At 47.0% G+C, this 21381-nt stretch overlaps 1 protein-coding gene and 1 pseudogene across 1 annotated transcript in view; both read right to left on the reverse strand.

Annotated features, from left to right (window-relative positions):
- The window catches only part of TGM5 (transglutaminase 5), a 35117-nt gene extending 15903 nt beyond the window's left edge, over nucleotides 1-19214 (reverse strand). The window contains exons 1-6 of the mRNA XM_077939203.1: nucleotides 19022-19214; nucleotides 11629-11808; nucleotides 11277-11522; nucleotides 8456-8574; nucleotides 5405-5533; nucleotides 4659-4836 (exon numbers count right to left, since the gene is read on the reverse strand). Of these exons, the coding sequence (XP_077795329.1) occupies nucleotides 4659-4836; nucleotides 5405-5533; nucleotides 8456-8574; nucleotides 11277-11522; nucleotides 11629-11808; nucleotides 19022-19031 (862 nt within the window). The 5' untranslated portion in view covers nucleotides 19032-19214. The remainder of the gene's footprint in view (nucleotides 1-4658; nucleotides 4837-5404; nucleotides 5534-8455; nucleotides 8575-11276; nucleotides 11523-11628; nucleotides 11809-19021) is intronic.
- Nucleotides 19215-20004: 790 nt separating this feature from the next.
- LOC709871 (ATP synthase peripheral stalk subunit d, mitochondrial pseudogene) lies at nucleotides 20005-20565 on the reverse strand (annotated as a pseudogene).
- Between the last annotated feature and the right edge of the window lie 816 nt (nucleotides 20566-21381).

Here is a 21381-nt window from a genome sequence, read left to right on the forward strand (position 1 = left end):
AGGGGAACTGAAGTTTCAGGGATAGCTAGAAACAACTTATTTATTTATTTTTATTTTTATTTTTATTTTTGAGACAGAGTGTGGCTCTGTCGCCCAGGCTAGAGTGCAGTGGTGTGATCTTGGCTCACTGCAAGCTCTGCTTCCCAGGTTCACGCCATTCTCCTGCCTCAGCCTCCCGAGTAGCTGGGACTACAGGTGCCTGCCACCACGCCTGGCTAATTTTTGTATTTTTAGTAGAGACAGGGTTTCACCACGTTAGCCAGGATGGTCTCGATCTCCTGACCTTGTAATCCGCCCGCCTCGGCCTCCCAAAAGGCTGGGATTACAGGCGTGAGCCACCGCACCAGGCCGAAACACCTTTTGAATAAGACCCAGCCGAACCCCTGGAGCCCAAGAGGCAGAGATTAAAACAGTACCAGACTAATTATAATAGCTAACATTTAGATAAAACTATGTGCCAGACATCTTTCTATCTAGTCTCCATGTATTAGTCAACAACCTTACGAGGGAACATTCCATGCTATCTTATGTCAATGGAAATCAACGGAAAATAAGGCAGGTTTGTGTTTAGTCCAGGGCATTGCACAAAAGAGTTTGAACTGGGATCTAAGAAAAGGTTGCGGTAAAATAATGCACCAGGGCCTTGGCTGCGGTTCCTTCTTTAAGACGTAAGGGTAAAAACAATAAGAACAAGAGTTACTGTGTTGAAATGAAGATGAGATACTTTATAAAGGCCCCTACATAATTGAGTTAGAAAAATCTTAGATAATATCTAGCTCAGGGGTTTTCAAAAAAGCATTAAGCAGAGGGCCTTATATGCAAGCCCATCATAAGTGAGGATTTGATGTATCAAAGACATGCAAGTTGGGTTGCTTTAGTTTAAGAGGAGGGCCCAGTCTCAGTCCCAACCAGGCAGCCTCCCATCTCCCACACCCTTTCCCACCTCCCCTTCCCCTTACAGCCCCTGGGACCTTGGACCCTATTTTACAGAAGAGGGATGGTGCTGTACAACTGCTTACAGTCACACATTAGTACCTCCCAACCCTCAGCCCAAGTCATTTCTCTCCCCTACCCCACTTCCAACCCCACGCAGTTATGGGCGAGAATAGACCAGGCATATTCCCAGGATGCCTGGCTTCTTCTCAAACAACTTTCTTGAGATATAATTCGCATGCCGTAAAATCCACCCTTGTAAAGTGTACAGTTCAGTGGTTTGTAATATAGTCACAGGTTGTGCAACAATCTCTACTGTCTAACTCCAAAACATTTTCACCTCAGAAGGAAACCTCATTACAGTAGCAGTCACTCCCAACTATCCCCTCCTCCCAGCCCTAAGCAACCACACTCTACTTTCTATCTCTATGAATTTGCCTGCTCTGGACATTTCATACGTATGAAATTATACACTAGGTGGCTTTTTCACACCTGGTTTTTGGGGAGTTTTCAGGTAACAAAACATCACTGTTCCCTCTGTTCTCTTGCTATCGTGCAAGGCATCCAGGCTACTTCCTAGACCTCAGCCAAGGGCTGAGGGTTCCAACCTTGTCAGAGAGTGAACGGCCAGAACAGGAAGAGCCTGAGAGCCTAGAGCTCTAGGGTGCCTGGCCCTGGGCACAGGAAGGGTAGGCCAGGGAGTTCTCTAAAATTCTCAAGTAACAGGCAACTAAATGGATGCCAAGGACACAGCACATCCCCAAAAATTATAACCTCATCTTTGATGCATACAAAGCCTCCTTTTGTGGTTTTTCTATGGGAAGTTGAAGTCAATGTGTCAACACGTAGAAAGGCCACCTGGGGAGGCAGGGCCTTAGAGGGGAGAAGCACATCTGAGTCAGACCAGAGTCCCCAGGTCACTTTAAGCCTGCTTCCTCATCTGTGAAACAGCTATAATGATATCCACTGCAGGTGGTGGTCAGGATTAGTAAAAGTGAAAGTGCCCAGTGTGTTCCTGCGGGACTTAGTGCTGGATTAATGGCAGCTGCTAGCAATGCTCATGAGGTGGTAAGGCCTGATGGTTAGCACATGGCTTGAAGAGCCAGCCAGACTCGGGTATGAGACCGACTCTGCCACTCAATCTCCTCTTCTGAAAAATGGAGATGGTAGGTCCCATCTCATAAGGTCATTTAGGTGATCAGACAAGATGACCCTAACTGATGCTTCCTGAGCACTCACTATAGCCAGGCACTATTCTAAGCACTCTCCAGTATGAAGTCACTCAATCCCTTCAATAATCCTATGAGGTAGGTACCATTACTTTCCCCACCGTACATCTGAGGAAACCGAGGCACAAGTTAAATGACTTGACCAAGGTTACTCAGCCGATCAATGGTAGTGCTGGTATGCAACCTCACGCATCTTGCCTCCAGAGTCCACATGCTTCTCCGCTACCCTAGGACATCAGGGTTTTAGCACAGTGTCTGCTGACACAAAGGAAGTCCCCAGTAAACATTGGTTACTGTGGCTATGAAATAATAACATATATATTTTCAAAAAACATGCTTTGGGAACTGTTTGAGGTTAAGGAGTTTGACTAAATCTTTAATTTTAACTTTAGTTGAAGACAGAAGCTGGGTCTTACCCATCTTGTATCCAAGAGCTCTTGGAACACAGTGAGTCCCTGGTGTAGAATAAGGACTCAATAAGTATTGCTGGATGAAGGAATGAGTTTTTCAAACTGTTGTATTTATTCATATATAACATGGTAACCCTTTTGGGGAAGGTTGGTGCTGATTGAGCTACAGGGGACCGGGCCACGTTTGACCTACTTTGACCAACCCTTTGTTTTCCAGGCCACTAAAGGGCCATGATTCTCACAAACATGTTAATTGGTCTACTGTCATTGCATAATCTCCATTCACTGGCTCCACTTCTCTCATCAAGCAGTTCCAGACAACCACACCCGACCAAACCTGGCTCACTCCTTCTACACACACATACCTGGCCCATTAGATGCTAGGCTTTTCCACACACTGGAAGGTTCCCTCTCTATCTTATACAAGATCTAGTCTCTACCTGTCAGTCTTGTGCCTGCTTCCTGAAGGACTCAGACCTCTCACTTCACCAAAATCTTCATGACTTGCAGTTTCAAAGCTGTGGAATTCCTTGTTTCTTACACCTGGGCACTCAACTCATCCAACTCAACTCAATCAACTCAAGAGCTGGCTCTGCAGCTGCAGAGGAGTAAGCTTGGGACTTACTGATCATTCTCATCAACTGTGCAAAGTCACTCTCTCTCAGTGGCAACGCCTCCTCGTGCCCTTGGACAGATGCCTGGGGCTCTCTGAGCTTCCTTCAGGGAAGTTGCATTCTTCCAACAGCCCAGAGATGAGCCCAGTACATACAAGCACACGAAATGCACTAAACCTTGTCACACACGAAATTCCACCCGGAAGGCCTGAGCCCCCAATAAACACCAAGTTATGGGCAGATCTGGCACTCCTGGATTCCCCTAAAGAGTCCTGTGAGCGAAAACCTTGCTTGGCCTCTCGCCCCAGCTTAACACAACAAATAACCTTCTGATTGCCACCCTAATCAGGATGCGCAAGCCAAGAGGCCCAGAGCTGGCCTGGGTGTGGGGCAGGGCAAGGGTGAGGACCCGGAGCAAGCACTTGGCCCTGGGTGAGGCAGAAGGCCTCCTCCTTTCACCTCCAGTGTGTGACTCATTTCCAATATCACCCCCCTCATGATTTCCTCCTTATCTCCTCCTCTTGTCACCCACAAACCAACTTCCATTTGCCGTCTTTTCCCCGTATGTATTTTTCAGTTTTTCCTCTGCTAATGTAGTATTCATTCCTTATCTGAAACGCTGACCTCACATTTTCTCCCTTCCCCTAACCCTCTGGCCGGAGTAGGGCTATCAGGCCCTCAACAACTCCAAATTCAAGGTCATTGCTTGGGCTGCCATCTTGCTCTGGCCCCATGGCCCACACCACAGCCCTGACTCACATTTCCCTTCCATGTACACATCTTCATTGAGCCCATTCTCTGTGCTCAGAAAGGACACTAATCAGTTTGTAGTTTCCTAATTACTTAGCCTCTCATCTCATTTCTGTCTTGAACCTAGACCGTTCCCAGCCAGGCTCTTAGGAATATGCTGGTAGGTTGCCTAAGCTCAGAAGAAGCAAGGGTGTCAGGCATCCTGGGACGTGTGACTGTCACTTCAGAACCATGGTCTGACATAAGCCCAGACATGTGCAGTCTGAGGTCCGTGATGAGACATTTTATTTTTTATTTTGTTTATTTATTTTTTGAGAGGGAGTTTCACTGTTGTCACCCAGGCTGGAGTGCAGTGGCATGATCTTAGCTCATTGCAACCTCCACCCCCTGGGTTCAAGCGATTCTCCTGCCTCAGCCTCCCGAGTAGCTGGGATTACAGGTGACTGCCACCATGCCCTGCTAATTTTTGTATTTTTAGTAGAGATGGGGTTTCACTATCTTGGCCAAGCTGGTCTTGAAATCCTGACCTTGGGATCCACCTGCCTCAGGCTCCCAAAGTGCTGGGATTACAGGTGTGAGCCACCATGCCTGGCCGACACATTTCAGAGGGGAAAATGTCCCTTGGTGTGAACTGTGTGGGACTGGGATGGGAATGGTTCAGAAGGCTCATACATGAGCTGCTATACCTCTGACCTTTTCATGGGGTCCTTTCTACCTCCTACCTGTGCACATGACGGCAGCAAAGACCCAGCACTGCCCATAGCGCACAGGCTGGCAGCCTGTGGCATACCACTGCTTCAGGATGGCCACGCTGCCCGTCCACTCTGCAGGGTTGGCGCCATCTGTGTAATTCTCACTCCAGTTTCCATTGAGCACCCCATTGTCATCATTGCTGTTGATCTGAAGAGAAGCCATATAGAGAAGTGTTAGAAGCATCCATTTCCTCAACACGTCATGTGTAGGCTGCCTTGGAACAGCCATGGGCCTGAGAAACAGAGGAGAGACTTTAACAGCATTTTACTGCAGACTTCCAGACTTGCTGGGGAGGACTGAGGATGGGTGTTGACTCTTCTGACTTTTGCTCCACTGTGAATTAGTTTATTATTATGTTCCTATCCACCCCTTACCCGTGTCCTCCCATCCCCTGCAAAGCTGGAGCCTACCTGTGAGACCTTTAAAAAACACTTCAGAAAAGAGGAAATTTAGAAACAACAAGACCATTTCGCAAACCGGAGCTACACTCACCCTTTCTCAAAACAGGTAATTTGGAATTCATAGAGGTGAGGACCTACACCCAGCTATTTCAGAGCTCGGTTGAGAAAAGTTGTCACCCACATTCTGGCGTCAGTCTCATCCAAGATGGCTTTGCCAGAGGGTCCCTCTTTCACCCACTGCAGGGGACAACTGTGAGTGGGCAGGGCTCCTGCTGCACAGCGTCCCCCCTCCCCGGGCACGCCAGGGACCTCACCATGGCACACACCACTCTGCTGACGTAGACGGGGCTTCCCCGCAGGGCACAGTCTGTGGCTGGGTCAGTCTGGAAGTGCAGGCTCTTGTCCAGCAGCTTCAGGCAGATGTCTATGATTTTCTCTTCAAACTTCAGGGGGAGAGGCCGAGAGGGAAGGCACCCATGCTTGTCACGTGGGAATATGTAAAAAGTAGTGACTTGCCCCCTCAACCCCAGTGGAATATAAACTCACTTGGAAGGTAACTGTGTCAAACAGAACAGCCATGAATCTCCTCCCATTCAGGTGTGGGGTTTCAAAGCTCTAGGGTCACAATTCAGCTGGCGTGTATGCCCTGCACACCAAATCCCTCCCCTTCACTCCAGATGACTGTTGCTACTCCTGGGTTGTTCTGGGGTTTTCCCCAGTAAGTCTGACCGATTGAAAAGGCTCCTCCACTCCTCTCAATCCCCACACTCCTAGAGCCCCAGGGGGCGTTCTTACCAAAACCAAATCCCCCTGCTTCCACACTCACCTGCTGACCCAGCTTAGCATTGGCAGCTGCTGCTGAAGTGAGGGTGCCAACCTGCCATGGCACCCGTGATTCACTGGGGCTCTAGGCTGACTAATTACATGTGAGTTAGGGAATTTCCCACTCAAGGTAGGCTGGCTCCTCCTGGTCCTTCAGACTTGGTGTGAATGCCACTCTGTTTGAGGCCTTCCCTGAGCCTGAGCCTGCTTTAGCTCCACAGCCCTGGGTATGTCCCCTCTCCTCATAAGACTCGGCTATGTGATATAGTCAAGTCTGTCTTTTCCTGCCTGAGTCTCGGCACTGCTCCAGTCCAGTTCCCTTCACAACTCTGGACCTTAGGCCTGGCACAGTGCGCAGCACATTACAGAAACTCTGTACCTCCTTGTAGAACGCGTGTAAAAGAATGCATTCACTCCTGTGCAACGCTGGGCCACACGCAGAATTAGGAGGCTTCTCTAATCAATCTTCCCCAGAGGATAGTCTGATCAGCTCACTTTTCTGTTTTACAATTTTCAAAGGCCCCCTACAGCTTAGAGAATCAAAGCTCTGACCTCCTTCAGTAGGCACATAAGTTCCTCCCAGATCTGGCCCCAACCTCTCTCTCCAGCCTCAGGTCTCAATAATCGCCGTCCCCACCCCCTCCATCCCCACCATTATTTCTTCAGCAACACCAAATTCCTGCACTGGGCCGAACCGTTTCCCACCCTCATGTCTTTGCTCATGCCTTCCCTCTGTCTGGGATATTTTTCCCACCATCCTTCACTTGGCTAACTCAGTTCAAACATCTCCTCTCCGAGGAAGAGTCCATGATACTCCCACGCCCAACCAAGAGCTCTTCCCTTGGCTCTCAGAACACTGTGCCTCTCTCTCTCAGTCTTTATATATTCCACTGTGTGATAAGCGACCTGTTTATGTGTCTGAGTCCCCGTTACACTGTAAGATCAGGGACAATGTTGTATTCATTTTCATATATCTAGCACTTAGCACCCTGCCTGACACTGAGCAGGCAACCAATATACACTTAATGAAGAAGAAAGACAGAAATAGGCCGGGTGCCATGGCACACACCTGTAATCCCAACACTTTGGGAGGCCGAGACGGGAGGATCACTTGAGCCCAGGAGTTTGAGACCAGCCTGGGCAATATAGTGAGACCTCGTCTCTGCAAAAACTAAAAATATTAGCCAGGCGTAGTGGGGCATGCCTTTAGTCCCAGCTACTCAGGAGCCTGAGGTAGGAGAATCACTTGAGTCCAGGAGGTCAAGGCTGCAACGACCTATGATGTCGCCACTGACCTCCAGCCTGGGTGACAGAGCAAGATGATGTCTCAAAAACAAAAACAAGACAACAACAAAAAAAGAAAGACAGAAACAGAGGGACCCAGGGCTGAGAGAGCAGCAACCCCTCACCTCTGTTTCTCACAGAGGGCAGCCAACTCCTGTCCAGGTCTCTCCATGATGCCCAATCTGCCCATGTTGAGTGAGGACCGGGGGTGTGAGTTGGGGCCAGTTGGGACCACTATCTCTCGTCTTGGCTATAGCCAACTCTGGGCCCAGGCTGGGGCTGGAAGGACACATGTGTTGGAGTTCTATTTGGGCAGGTCCAGGGGAGAAATTCATATCAAGCTGAGACAAGGCTCCACGAGGATCCCCAGGGTTTCCCAGCTGACAGCCTTCCGAGTGGCCGAGAGCTGATCCCTCCCTCCCACAGTGCTCTTGGCGTGGGGCTCAGCCTCGAGAGCCCTCTTCCTTGCCTGGTGCTAGACTTCCTGAAGCCCCTGCTGCAGGCTGAATTTGAAAAGAGAGGCAGGCTTTTAGAAAGGCAGGAGGTGCAGAGCATTGCAATTAATATGATGTTATTTTTACATATAAAGTAGCATTTTAGAATGTGTGTAGAAAACAAAATGTAGAGGAACATACACCAAGCTGGTGACGGTGCTTGGGATGACCTTCATGTATCCATTTTTGTAATGTCTCTTTGCAAAGCTTTTTAAACAATCATGTATTAACTTTCATAATTAAAAAGATATCTCATCAAAAAGACACATAAATAGAGAGACAATAGCCACGGGGAGGGAGACGCATTGCTGCTCATCAGTCCTGCTTCTGGCTGAAACATTCAAGGGCAAGTTGTCCTTGGTGTGACAGAATTGATGCTAGGGTCAGTCACCAGGGGTTGTGAGGATGAAGTGAGAGAGTGGAAAATGGGACCCGAAAGGAAAAACAGTTTAATGAACCCAAATGCCATCATCACTGACGTGGTGCTTATCATGCCCTCCGTCCTCACTCTCATGCTCAGTAGAATTCCTGGGTAAGGGGCCTTTAACTGCCCTTTCCCTTAGCTCCTGTTGTCCAAATCAGACATGATCAGCAAGGGACAGACCCTCCCACTCCCTGTGGCTGCTCCTGGGCTCACAACACACATCTTCCTCGTGCCATTTAGTGAGCGTTGGTCAGCAGTTCTAGGTGAACCTCACGTGCGCCTTGCTCCCTCTCCCCACAAGCTCAGGGCCGGGATGGGCCATAAGCAGGGCTGAGACTCACCTGTCCGTAGTTCCAGGGACACGGGCGGATCCAGTTCTTGCTGCCTTGGTAGATGAAGCCATAATCATTCATGACATACTCCTGCCTCTGGGGCTCACTGTCCAAGTAGACAGCATCCTCTAGGAACCAGAGTGGGAGGGCACGAAGCAGAAAAGTCACCTTTCCCTTCCTGCCCCATTCTCATCCCCATAGTCCCAGAGGAAACAGCTCTGGAGCAAGCGCCCCTGGCGACACCAAGAGGGGCACGAGGCGGTGGGTCTTAGGGAGTCCACGCTCCCAACACCACCAACAGGTTCAATATGAACACGAGGTGGAATAATAAAAATTCACCTTTGCTGGAATTTCTTGGTTTACAAAGCACATTTACATCCTATCCCCATTTTAAGGTTGAGGAAACAGGCTCAGAGTGATTAAGTAAATTGCCCAAATCACACATCAGTACAGAGCTAGAAATTGAACACAGCCCGCTGGTTCCATATTCTGTGCTCTTTCTGCTACACTAATCTTGGTTGGAAGAGAGCAAACCAGACCTTAAGGGTTGGCCTTGACCTCATTATTCTTTTTGTAGGTATTTAATCTAGGCAAAGCATTTCATATGTGCACAAAGATTTAGACACTAAGCTGTTTGTCTGAGTGCCGTTTGTGATACTGCGAAGCTGGAAACCACCCACGCCCTATTCTTGGGGAGTAGTTAGTTAGCTTCGGTACAGCTCCACCGTGGAATTCCATACCGTAGAGACGTAAGGCAGCAAAATCGTGTACATGGACGTGGAAATCTGTATGTGATACATGAAGTCTCTACAGACTATGAACCATGTTTACAGCACAAATGTATATATATATATATATACACATACATACACATGCTGCCCATATGAACAGAAGGTTTTGAAGCCGATTCAGAACTATCTTAATATTAGGTTGGTGCAAAAGTAATTGCGATTTTTGCCATTGAAAGTAATGGGGCCTATCTGAGGGTGGAGGGTGGGAGGAAGGTAAGGATTGAAAAACTACCTGTTAGGTAATATGCTGATTACCTGGGTAACAAAATAATGCGTACATCAAACCAAACCTCTGTGATGTGCAGTTTACCTACATAACAAACCTGTACATGTACCCCTGAACCTAAAATAAAAGTTTAAAATTATCTTTTTAAAGTTAAGAACAAACAAAAGGCCATGGGCGCAGACGTCCTCCTCACAGGGTTCTGGAACTGTCTGGAAGTTCTGCCTGACCCTGAGGGAAAGGTGCCCTCCTCAGAGGCAGCCTCAGACACAGCCTGATAGGAGGCTGGTGCAGGAGGCCTCGTTGCTGAGATGTATTTTATTGAGGGTTTGGGCCAGTGTGGCAAGAAGCTGCAGGTTTATGGTTGAGACCACACAGCCCCCTCCTCTCAGCCAGGGCCAGCAGTGGCTTGAGCTACAGGGTGAGGCTTCCTAGACTATACCCTCCCGTCCTGCAGCACCAGAGGGCACTTCAGCCCCCGCCAACCCTAGGCCCAGTGTTGGGTCTCCCCAGGGCCTGGGTGTGGCACAAGCTCAAGAGAGAAGGCCCCACCATTAACGCTTTTCTCCCCACTGCTCAGAAGGCCCTCAGAGAGAAAGAGAGAGACAGACAGACAGAGAGAGAGAGAGAGAGAGAGAGAGGAGACAGAGACAGGGAAAACAGTCGACTGGCCCTCCTGGATCCCATGGCAGGGTCTCTCCACCTGGCTGATGGGTGAGCATTCTGAGCCATTCAGGGACAGGGAAGTGGGAAGTGGTTAGAGGCGTTAGAACCCAGCCAGGGCTCTGGGTCCTGATGTGACCCAGGAGGCCTCCTTGGGATAAGGCTGGGGGAAAAGGTAGAAAGAGAGGGAAGATGGGAAGGGGATCATCCCCTAAGTCAGAAGCCAGACTTGCGAGTCTGGCCTCTGCTCAAAGGCACAGCAGATCCATTCTCTACCCCGATCCCTTCTGCCCACATCGTGTCCTTGTGTCTGCCTATGTATCTAGCCCTGTCCCCAACTAGATTTAGAGGTCAGGGCTTGAGAGACAGGTAGTTTGAGAGATTCACTGTGACTTTGTTTATAGAAGAAGAAGAAGAAAAAAACAAAAACTGGAAACAGCCAAAATGCCCATAGAGGACTAGTTAAAAATATCTAGTGCATCCAAACAGTGGAATAATTGTAGCTGTTAAGAAGAATGCTCCGATAGGAAAATGTGCCCAAAGTTGAATTGTTAAATTAAAAAAAAAAAGAAGCTGGAGAATGGTATGTATTACATAATCTCACTTACCCTGTGTGTTGTAGAATCACACACACACAGAGGCGTACGTATTCGATTAAGCATAGAACACTTTGGTAAAACTACAAAAGAGAATGTTAAAGGTGAATGGAATCTGGAAGAATAGAACTGCTGTTGAATGGAACTTAGAGACTGGGAGGCTTTACTTTTTACTTTATACTTTTCTTTCTTTTCTTTAAACCCTTTCCTTCATTCCATAAATACTTAATGCAGTGCATTCATTACTTTTATAACGAAAAAAACTCTAGTTAACTTAAAAATGTATGATGAAGGTAGATGTTATTCATGATCAAACTTAATTGTAACAGTTTTTCTGTTTAAGCAAAAATGATTTGGTTTACAACTTGAAAATTCTAAATAAGTAAATGAATAGCAAGGTTCCGCCCTAATTGGTGGTGGTTGGGGCGGATGCTGAGTGCAGGGAATTTGGGAGGCTCTGGGTGGCCCGGGAGCCGGGTCTAGAAATCCTTGAGCCTGTCTCTCTGGCAGCACTGACAGAAGAGAAAGGAGGGCCCCGCATGGGCACCCTGCCTTACCCGGGCACCAGGGATTGAAGAGCAGGATGAACTCCCCGAGCTGGTAGGCCGTCACAGACCCCTGGAAGGAGTCGATGTGGATTTTCAAGAGGTACCGACCCACGGCCGCCGTGGGAGGAGCGCACAAGCTCACTTCTGTGGAGGTGGCCCCATTGGTCTCCAGCCAGGCGATCCAGGGACTGGGGCTGTGATGGCGTGCCAGGCTGAACACAGCCCGAGTCCCCAAGGCCAGGTCTGGCAGTGGTCCTAGGAGGGAAGTAGAGCTGAGGCCTTCTATGGCGACCTCCAAACCCCCGAAAATCCCCTCCCAGACACACACAGTTAGCCCCTGCGAGCCAGCTGGGGTTCTTACCAGTCTCAACCACGAAGATGATGTTGTCCAGGCCTGGCTGGAAGCCCCGGTTCCTGAAGTACAGGGTGAGGTTGAAGGCCTGGCCCCGGCGAACAAGGAGGTGGTCAACAGTGATCTCTTCCGTGTGGTGCCGCACATTATTTCTGGAGCTCTGGAGGTCTGTGAGGGCCACTTCAAGCCCTGCAATGGGGCAGCCAGGGTCAGACAAAAGAGTGGGGTTGTGGAGCCAATCCTACCTACCACTTACTAGTTCCGCAAACTTGAGAAAGTAACTTAGCCTGAGTCTCAGTTTCCACATCAGTAAAATAGAGTCCGTAAGATCAGCCTGCCAGGGTGAGGATGAGGATTTAATGAGGTTCCAGGCACACACGTTTCTCTTTCTTCCTTCCTCTCCTCTCTCTCTGACCCTCTATCTTCTTCTCCCTTACACACTCCGGAGGGGCATGGTTTTCTGCCTCTGTCCAAGTCCTTCTGTAGACCTGGCCAAGTCTGATTGCTCCCTTCAGCCTCACATGGCTTCAGATTCACCCCAGCATCCACTTTCTTGGACTCAAGTTAACAGTCTCACTTGCCCCTGTACTAGCCTCCAGGTCTGGGGAGCTACTCCTTGGTTTAGCTGCCCTGGGGTTAACTTTCCTTGGACTAGCTGCTCTTCTTTTCTTTTTTTTTTCTTTTTTGAGGCGGAGTCTCACACTGTCGCCCAGGCTGGAGTGCAGTGGTGTGATCTCAGCTCACTGCAAGCTCCGCCTCCCGGGTTCACGCCATTCTCCTCCTGCCTTAGCCTCCTGAGTAGCTGGGACTACAGGCACCCGCCACCACACCCGGCTAAATTTTTTGTATTTTTAGTACAGACGGGGTTTCACCATGTTAGCCAGGATAGTCTCGATCTCCTGACCTCGTGATCCGCCTGCCTCGGCCTCCAAAAGTGCTGGGATTACAGGCGTGAGCTACCGTACCTGGCCGCTAGCTGCTCTTCTTTTAGCCATCTGCTGGCTCTTTTTTTTTTTTTTTTTTTTTTTTTTTTTTTTTTTTTTTTGAGACGGAGTCTCACTCTGTCGCCCAGGCTGGAGTGCAGTGGCCGGATCTCAGCTCACTGCAAGCTCTGCCTCCCGGGTTCACGCCATTCTCCTGCCTCAGCCTCCCGAGTAGCTGGGACTACAGGCGCCCGCCACCTCACCCGGCTAGTTTTTTTGTATTTTTTTAGTAGAGACGGGGTTTCACCGTGTTAGCCAGGATGGTCTCGATTTCCTGACCTCATGATCTGCCCATCTCGGCCTCCCAAAGTGCTGGGATTACAGGCTGGAGCCACTGGCCATCTGCTGGCTCTCTGACCACCACAGGCCGTGTGCTCAGTGCCCTGGGAGCTTGGATGCTGATGACAGTCAAAGAAAGTTCCATTCCCCACCTTCTGGAGACTCTGCCAAAACACAGACTGACCTCACTAGTCTCTGCCAGAAGGGTCTGTGTTTGATTTTTCCATGTTTGACCATGGTTCTGCCATGGTCCCAGTCACCTGGTGGGCTCACAGCCTTTAAATCACCATTGGCTCACCCATCTCCTTCTCAGCCTATGCCCATTCACATGTCACTAACTCTCTTCATGCCTGCCATTAAAATATCTCTGGTGTCTATCCATCCCTTTCCACATTCACATAATTCCAATGTCTTCTCATACCTAGTGACCGTAATAGCCTCCATGAGGTCTCCTGCCTCCTATCTCTCTCCCCATCTCCCATCTCTTAATGCAGTATCAGATTACCTTTCCTCAAGACAATTTAATCATGCCATTCTTTTGCTTTACAAGTTCTGAGATCTCCTACAGTCTATCATATAAAAGGCTCATTCCTTAACTTGACACGACTTTTCATACTTGGCCTTAGCTTATTCTTGCATTCTCACTTCTCATCATTCCCAGCATTGGCCCTCTCCTCTAGCCAATCTATCCCCAAGCAAATCCCTGTCTTTGTATTTGCTGTTATAGCCCCAACTCAGAATGGCCCCTCACTCTAACCAAATTCCAACTCTCCTCCAATACCCACCTGCTCTATGAAGCCTGCCTCAATTGGCCAACCCTTCTTTCCATCACCTACTGAGCTATACACTTAACTGAATCGCTCATTTGCTTAATTGACAAGTTAATTTACATGCCAGGCTCATGTGTTCATTTATATAAACATGTAAGGGTTAGGATGAGGTGTTCAGATGTTTTTATTTTCTTTTTTTTTTTTTTTGAGACGGAGTCTCGCTCTGCCACCCAAGCTGGAGTGCTGTGGCATGATGTCGGCTGACTGCAAGCTCCGCCTCCCAGGTTCACGCCATTCTCCTGCCTCAGCCTCCCGAGTAGCTGGGACTACAGGCGCCCACCACCACACCTGGATAATTTGTTGTATTTTTTAGTAGAGACAGGGTTTCACTGTGTTAGCCAGGATGGTCTCGATCCCCTGACCTTGTGATCTGCCTGCCTCGCCCTCCCAAAGTGCTGGGATTATAGGCGTGAGCCACCGCACCTGGCCCCAGATGTTTTTCTTAGCTACTTTTTTATGTGTCTGTCTTTTGCCTCTAGATATAAGCCAATAAGTACAGAGACTTAGCTGCTTTGTCTTGGTTGTATTTAGACTTTTTAAAAGTGAACCAATGCATTCAACGGAATCCAACCTTCTTTCATGATAAAAATACTCAACAAACTAAGAATAGAAGGGGACTTCCAGCTAGGCGCGGTGGCTCACGCCTGTAATTCCAGCACTTTGGGAGGCCGAGGCGGGTGGATCACAAAGTCAGGAGTTCAAGACCAGCCTGGCTAAGATGGTGAAACCCCATCTCTACTAAAAATACAACAATTAGCTGGGAGTGGTGGTGGGTCCCTGTAATCCCAGCTACTCGGGAGGCTGAAGCAGAGAATTGCTTGAACCCGGGAGGTGGAGGTTACAGTGAGCCAAGATCGCACCACTGCACTCCAAAGCCCACAGCCAATACCATACTTAATAGTAAAAGACTGGATGCTTCCTTGCTAAGATAAGGAACAAGACAAGAATGCCTGCTGTTGTCACATCTATTTAACATTCTACTAGAGGTTCTAGCTAGGGCTATTAGGCAAAAAGGAAAAAAAAAAGAAAGAAAGAAAGAAAAGGAAAAGAAATCAAAGACAAACAGATTGGAAAGAAGTAAAATTGTTTCTATTTACATGTGACATAATCTTGTATATAGAAAATCCTAAGGAACCCGCCAAAAAAATAGAATTAATAAATGAATTCAGCAAGGTTGTAGGACACAATATCAATATACAAAAACCGATTGTATTTTTATACATTTGCAAAGAGTAACCTGAAAATAAAATTAAGAAAACAATTCCATTTATAACAGCATCAAAAAGAATGACTTAGTAAATTTAACAAAAGAAGGGCAAAACCTATACCACAAAACATCATCGAAAGAAATTAAAGAAGACCTAAATAAATAAAAAGACATTCCATCTTCATGGATTGGAAGGCAATATCATTAAAATAACAAGTTTTTCTACAGATTCAACACAACCCCTAACAAAATCCCAACAGCCATTTTGTAGAAATTGACAAGTGGATCCTAAAATTCATATGGAAATACAAGGGATCCATACTATCCAGACAATGCTGAAAAGTGAAAACAAAATTAGAGGAGTGGCACTTCTTGATCAAGGCAATGTGGTAGTGGCATAAGGATAGACATATAGATCAGTGGAATAGAACTGAGAGTCTAGCAAGAAACTCACATTCACAGGCAATTGATCTTTGACAAGGGTGCCAAGACAATTCAATGGGGGAAAGAATGCTCTTTTCAAAAAGTGGTGCTGGGACAAGTGGATATCCACATGCAAAAGAATGAAGTTGGATGCATAACTCACACCATTTATTAAAAATTAACTCACAATGGATCAAAGACCTAAACATAAAAGCTAAAGCTATGAAACTCCTAGAAGAAAACATAGATGTAAGTCTTCGTGATCTTAGACTAGGCAACAGTTTCTCAGATATGACAGCAGAAGTACAAGCAGTGAGAGAAAAACCAAAGGAAGTGGACCTCATCAAAATAATAATTGTTTGTCTTCGAGAACATTGTCAAGAAAGTGAAAAGAACACCCACAGAATGTTAGGAAATATTTGTAAATCATATATCTGGTAAGGGACTTATATCCAGAATACTTTTAAAAAATTCATATAACTCTACAATAAAAAAGACAACTCAAATTTAAAATGGGCAACGGACCTAAACACACATTTCTCCAAAGGAGATACGCAAAAGGCTAATAAGTACATGAAAAGAGGCTCAACATCATTAGTCCTAGGGAAATACAAATGAGATACCATCTTGCCTCCACTAGGATGACTATAATAACAAGTGTTAGTGGAGATGCAGAGAAAGTGGAATCCTCATACATTGCTGATGGGGTTGTAAAATGGTGCAGCACTTTGGAAAACAGTCTGGAAATTCCTCAAGACATTCAACAAAGAGTTACCATATGACCTAACAATTCCATCCCCAGGTATATACCCAAGACAAATGAAAACACATTCACATAATATCTGAATAATGATAGCAGTATTATTCATAATAGCCAAAAAGTAGAAACAACTCAATTGTCCATCAACTGAAGAACAGATAAACAAAATGATATGTCATACAAAGGAATGTCATCTGGCTGTAAAAAAAGAATGCTTAACATATCAAATATGGATGAACCTTGAAAATACTGTGCTAAGTGAAAGAAGTCAGTCAGACATAAAAAGACACATATTATATGATTATATTTATATGAAATGTCCAGAATAGGCAAATTCATAGAGACAGAAAGTAGATTAGGGTTTGCTAGGGGCTAAAGAAAGGTGGAATGGGATGTGACTGCCAATGTGTATGGGATTTCTTTTTGAGGTAACGGAATGTTCTGGAACTAGATAGTGGCGATGCTTGCAAAACTTTGTGAGTATATGAAAAACCACTGAATTGTGGACTTTATAAAGGTGAACTTGATGGTATATGAATTATATCTCAATAAAGTTGTTATAAACAAATATGAACCAAATTGTACCAAAATACCCTAATAAGTATTAAACTTTGTCTTAAATCTCTTTGAGTGCTTTTGATTACTTCAACACACATCTTTTTCATAAACTAGTTTTTCATTATAAAGAAATTAAGCATAATGATCAGCATATTGTAGGTACTCAGATTTGCTAGGTTGAATAGAATTCTCTATCTTTTGCAAAATCACCCTGTACTTATTTCAGATTTCAGATATAATCAACATCTTATTGAGGACCTATCTACTATGTGCCAGGCACTGTGCCAGGTATGCTAGGACAGTTATCTCATTTAATCTTCATCGCATCCTTGGAGGGACAAAATGTCATGTCATCCACACTTGGAGATGAGAAAACTAAGGTTCAGGTGGGTTAAATATCTTGCCTACGGTTAAACCAGATTCCTGAGCCCAGTCCAGTGCCCTTCCCATCACCCAACAGCTGTTGCCCACTGTTGACTTTCACTCATGATCAAAAAAATGTCCACACCCACTGCCAGCTAAGAAAGCACTTGGCTTTTACCTAATAGTGGAAAAAGAAGCTCACCCCTTTTGGAGACCAATTGATTAGACAGCACTAACTGGCTGCAGTTCAGGTTGGGCACATGACTCAGGCTACTCAGCAGGCATGGCAGCATCTGCCTGGCAGCAAGTGCTGGGGCAGAATTCCATCCTCTAGAGACATCCTGGGCCATGTTAATCCCTGCCTAAGACAGGGATGACTCTTCAGCCCAGGTGCCTTCTATTCAAATAGGAGGTTCATTGGCTACTGGGCATATTTGTTTTCCTTGAGGTGAGAAGAGAATTGGGTGAAATGATCAGGAAATAAACAGAGATTGTAGAAAAACGTTTTAAAGTAAGTGATCTTCGTAGTTATCCTAGAAAGACACTCCCACATGAGCACACAGAGGCATGGATAAGGATGTTCCTTGCAATATTGCTCGTGTAACTGGAAAATTGAAAGCAACCTAAATGCCCATCAATAGGGGACTGGATTAGAAATTACTTGCACTGATACTATGGGAAAAGTTGAGGTAGATCTATAGGTACTGACTGGTATGGACAGAGCTCCCAGACATACTGTGTAGTGAAATAAATCAAGTTGCAGAAATATACATACAACATGATGATACCATGGATATACCAAAAAAGACCACACATGCTAATCCTATGTATTACATTGAGTAAATATATGTCTGAATGTAAATGTGCAGACAAAAGACAGGTAACAGTGTTCACTCTGGAGATGAGGTTACCATTGGGGATGGCAGGCAGAGGACTATAGTCTATAGTCTATAGATAGACTATATCTATAATTATTGATTTATTTTACTCCAACTATGTATTCCCATCTTTATTGTGCAATTAAAAGTTATGAAAATTTTAAAACAAAAATTTAAACACAAGACGTAATAAATATGGGGCCAGGTGCAGTGGCTCACGCCTGTAATCCCAGCACTTTGGGAGGCCGAGGCAGGAGGATCACAAGGTCAGGAGTTTGAGACCAGCCTGACAAACATGATGAAACCCCGTCTCTACTAAAAATGCAAAAATTAGCTGGGCGGGGTGACGCGCGCCTGTAATCCCAGCTACTCAGGAGGCTGAGGCAGGAGAATCGCTTGAACCTGGGAGGCGGAGGTTGCAGTGAGCTGAGATCACACTACTGCACTCCAGCCTGGACGACAGAGTGAGACTCCGTCTCAAAAAAAAAAAAAAAAAAAAAAAAGTAATAAATAAAGGTAAGGCTGTTACAGTTGTAGAGGAAGTTGAAAGCTTATTCCTCTGAATGATTTCAACTGACGATTTAATCTTCATAGCAGCTCTTTCCAGAGAGAAGGGGATGATATAGCGAGAAGGCTGGCGATGGGAAGATTAGCTAAGATAAGAAATAGACCCTCGGAAATGGAGGAGAAAGAGAAGATATGAAGATTCAGAGAACTTAAGAGCTGGAAGACAATTTCAAGATTGTCTGATCCAATCTCTCCTTTTTCAGGCAAGGGGGTTGGAAACTAGAGGCAAAGTGACCATCCGATGTCAAAGGGTCAGCTAGTAGCTGAGAAGGACAGAAACCCTGACCCCCTCATCCCTGGTCCTGCCCTGTCCCACCTGGCTATGGAGGCAGGCATGTTAGCATGCAGCTGTGTGGCTGTGTTTACCTGTCAACCTGGTGGTGGTTCTCAAGCCACGGATGAATACTGAGGTTTCTGGGGTTCTTGCTTTTTCTGACTCAGTTCTGTATTTACTTCTTTATTTCTCTGAATACACCCTCCACCCCTTGACTTCCTACAGTCTCTCTCTGTCCTCTTTATCCCTGAACTCCAGTGGCCACAGGGGCTTTCCCTACCTTGGGCCATGGTGGCTGCCTCCGGTTCCTGGGATGCTCCCCACAGAACAGCTGGGCGGTCTGGAGCTTCAGCAAACTGGTGCCAGAGTGTCTGCTTCCCCTTCCATTGGAAGACTCCAGGAGAACCGAAGGCGGGGCTGGACTGCTGCACTGCCACCTGATTACCAAGCAGATCACAACTGGTTTGCTCACTTGCCCTCGCGTTTTTCTTGGCGGTGTTGCTGGATTGAGAGGAGGTGTGGAAGCTGGTGAACTGTCACAGCCTTGTGCCATGTAGGCCTTTGATAGCTCTTGAGCAATAGGGCATTCCCAGGCAGGTGCTGTGCTGTGGTGGAGAAGTCAGGAGGGAGAAGCGAGCTGATGGGCCTGCCAGAGGGATGCAGGGGGCTGCTGGAAGTAGCATCAGGGTCCCAAGACTCTGCTCACACCGTAAAGCACCTCACTGAGCTGAGAACCCTGCTAGGTAACCAAGGCCTTTCTCTTATCCTGAAAAGTCACTTCCTGAACTTTAAATGCAAACAGAACCACTCCGTCTGGATCTCCTTTAATATGATTTCACTGTACTTAGCTTCGGCAGTGGCATTGTCTTGCGTGAGACCTGGCAGGTCCAGGACAAATCACAACCAAAAGCAAATAATCACAAATAAAATAGAGGAAGAAAAATTGGGAAAATTTGTGGAGGAGGTTTGGAAATAGGTGAGAGGGCGGGAATGCAGGTGAGCAAGGGCCTTGATCCTAGGAAGAAAGGCACAAGCCCTTTCGTAGGGAGAAAAGCGCAGGTGGAAGGAGAGAGAGGACAGGAGAGGGAAGGGCTCTGCCTGTGGAGTGGGTGGGACCCCCGTGCCCACCCTGTCTTTCTGTGCCCTGGGCACTTCTCCCCACATCCCCTGCTTTGTGGGCCCTTCTCTCTTGGGAACCTCATTCACCAGCATTGTCCTCCCTTCTGTATTTTCAATTCTCTCTGTCTCCACTCAGCTTTTTAAAAAAAATTATATAATTATTTTTATTTTTAATGTCCAGAATGTGTAATATAAGGGCCAGAGCTTCTTCCTGGACTTAATTTTATAAATTCTTGATTGGTTGGTGAGACCAATAGGGATACTTTTTCTTGTCTAATTTGGTGTCTGGGAAAGCTTCATTCAAGTCCTTAGTGGACTGATCAAATGGAATTAAGTTCCTCATCTTCTCCAGCTGTTTCTCATACTCTCCAACCCTGCCTTTGAGAGAGACACCCACTCAGCACAAGTTTTCCCATCTTCTTTTTCTTCAGCATCCACCTGGGCAGTATATTTATCCTCTGGTACAGGAAACTTCAGGGCATTAAACTTCTTCTCAAAGTCATCCACCAAGCCTGCTTTGGCCACATTGGCCTTATAGTAAGCCCAGTCAATAGCTGGTGGATTCTCAGGTAAAGTAGCCAGCCTGGAGGTGAAGGTCTCATTCCAGGATTTCAGGGAATTTGCAGTGGCCTTTTGGTTTTGGGGTATCGTCTCTGCAAAAGCTACCCAGTCAATGGTTTTTAGAGCAAGTTTTCACCCAGCCATCCTGGTATCCTTCACCGACCCTGGCAGCCCATGGTCCACACTCCACTCACCTCTTACAGCTTATAGGGTATATGTGCACAAATGCAGTTCACTATTTTAACACAGCACATCCACCTTCAACTCTCATCCCCAGTTCCCCGGCAGCCCCTGCCCTTTCTCTCAACTCCACTTCTTGGCCAAGCTCCTTGCCCACTGCTTTGCCTCCCACCACCCCTCACCCGCTGCGGGCTGCCTTCTGTCTCAAGGCTGCCTCGACATCACGCTCATCTCCCCGCTCTGAAGGCTGGGCACTGGGCGCCTTTCCTGCTCTTACATTGCAAGGCCTCCTGCAGCCCTGCCGGTACTGACCACTCCTCCTGGGCTGAGGAGACTTCTCTCTCTTGGTCGTCTGCCTGTCTCCCCATCCACACTGTCCTCTTCCTCTCAGTCCCCGTCACAGCTTTCCCTCCTCGAACTGGTGCCTCCCAGGGATCTGTCCCCATCTCCTCTCTTCTCACTCTACTGGCTCCCGCGTGACACTGGGGACCCCCAGAACTGTGTGCTGCAGAGGACCTTCTGCTGGACAGCTCTGCTGGGGGAACCTTGGACACTTCACAGGCTAGGAGCCCAAATGGAACTCCTCCTCTTGCTCCTTCCTCTCAAAATACCTGCCCTTCCTCTTACAAGTCTAGTCTTGGTGAGTGAGGACACTGTCCATCCATCACTCCAGGGGACACCTGCATGCCACCTTGTACTTCCCTGCTTCCTGACCTCCCTTTAGCCCATCAGTCCAGCCCAATTCCTGATGCTGTCCTGAAACTGTGCCCCTTGCTCTGC

The sequence above is a fragment of the Macaca mulatta genome, chromosome 7, assembly GCF_049350105.2.
Source record: "Macaca mulatta isolate MMU2019108-1 chromosome 7, T2T-MMU8v2.0, whole genome shotgun sequence".
NCBI lineage: Eukaryota > Metazoa > Chordata > Mammalia > Primates > Cercopithecidae > Macaca > Macaca mulatta.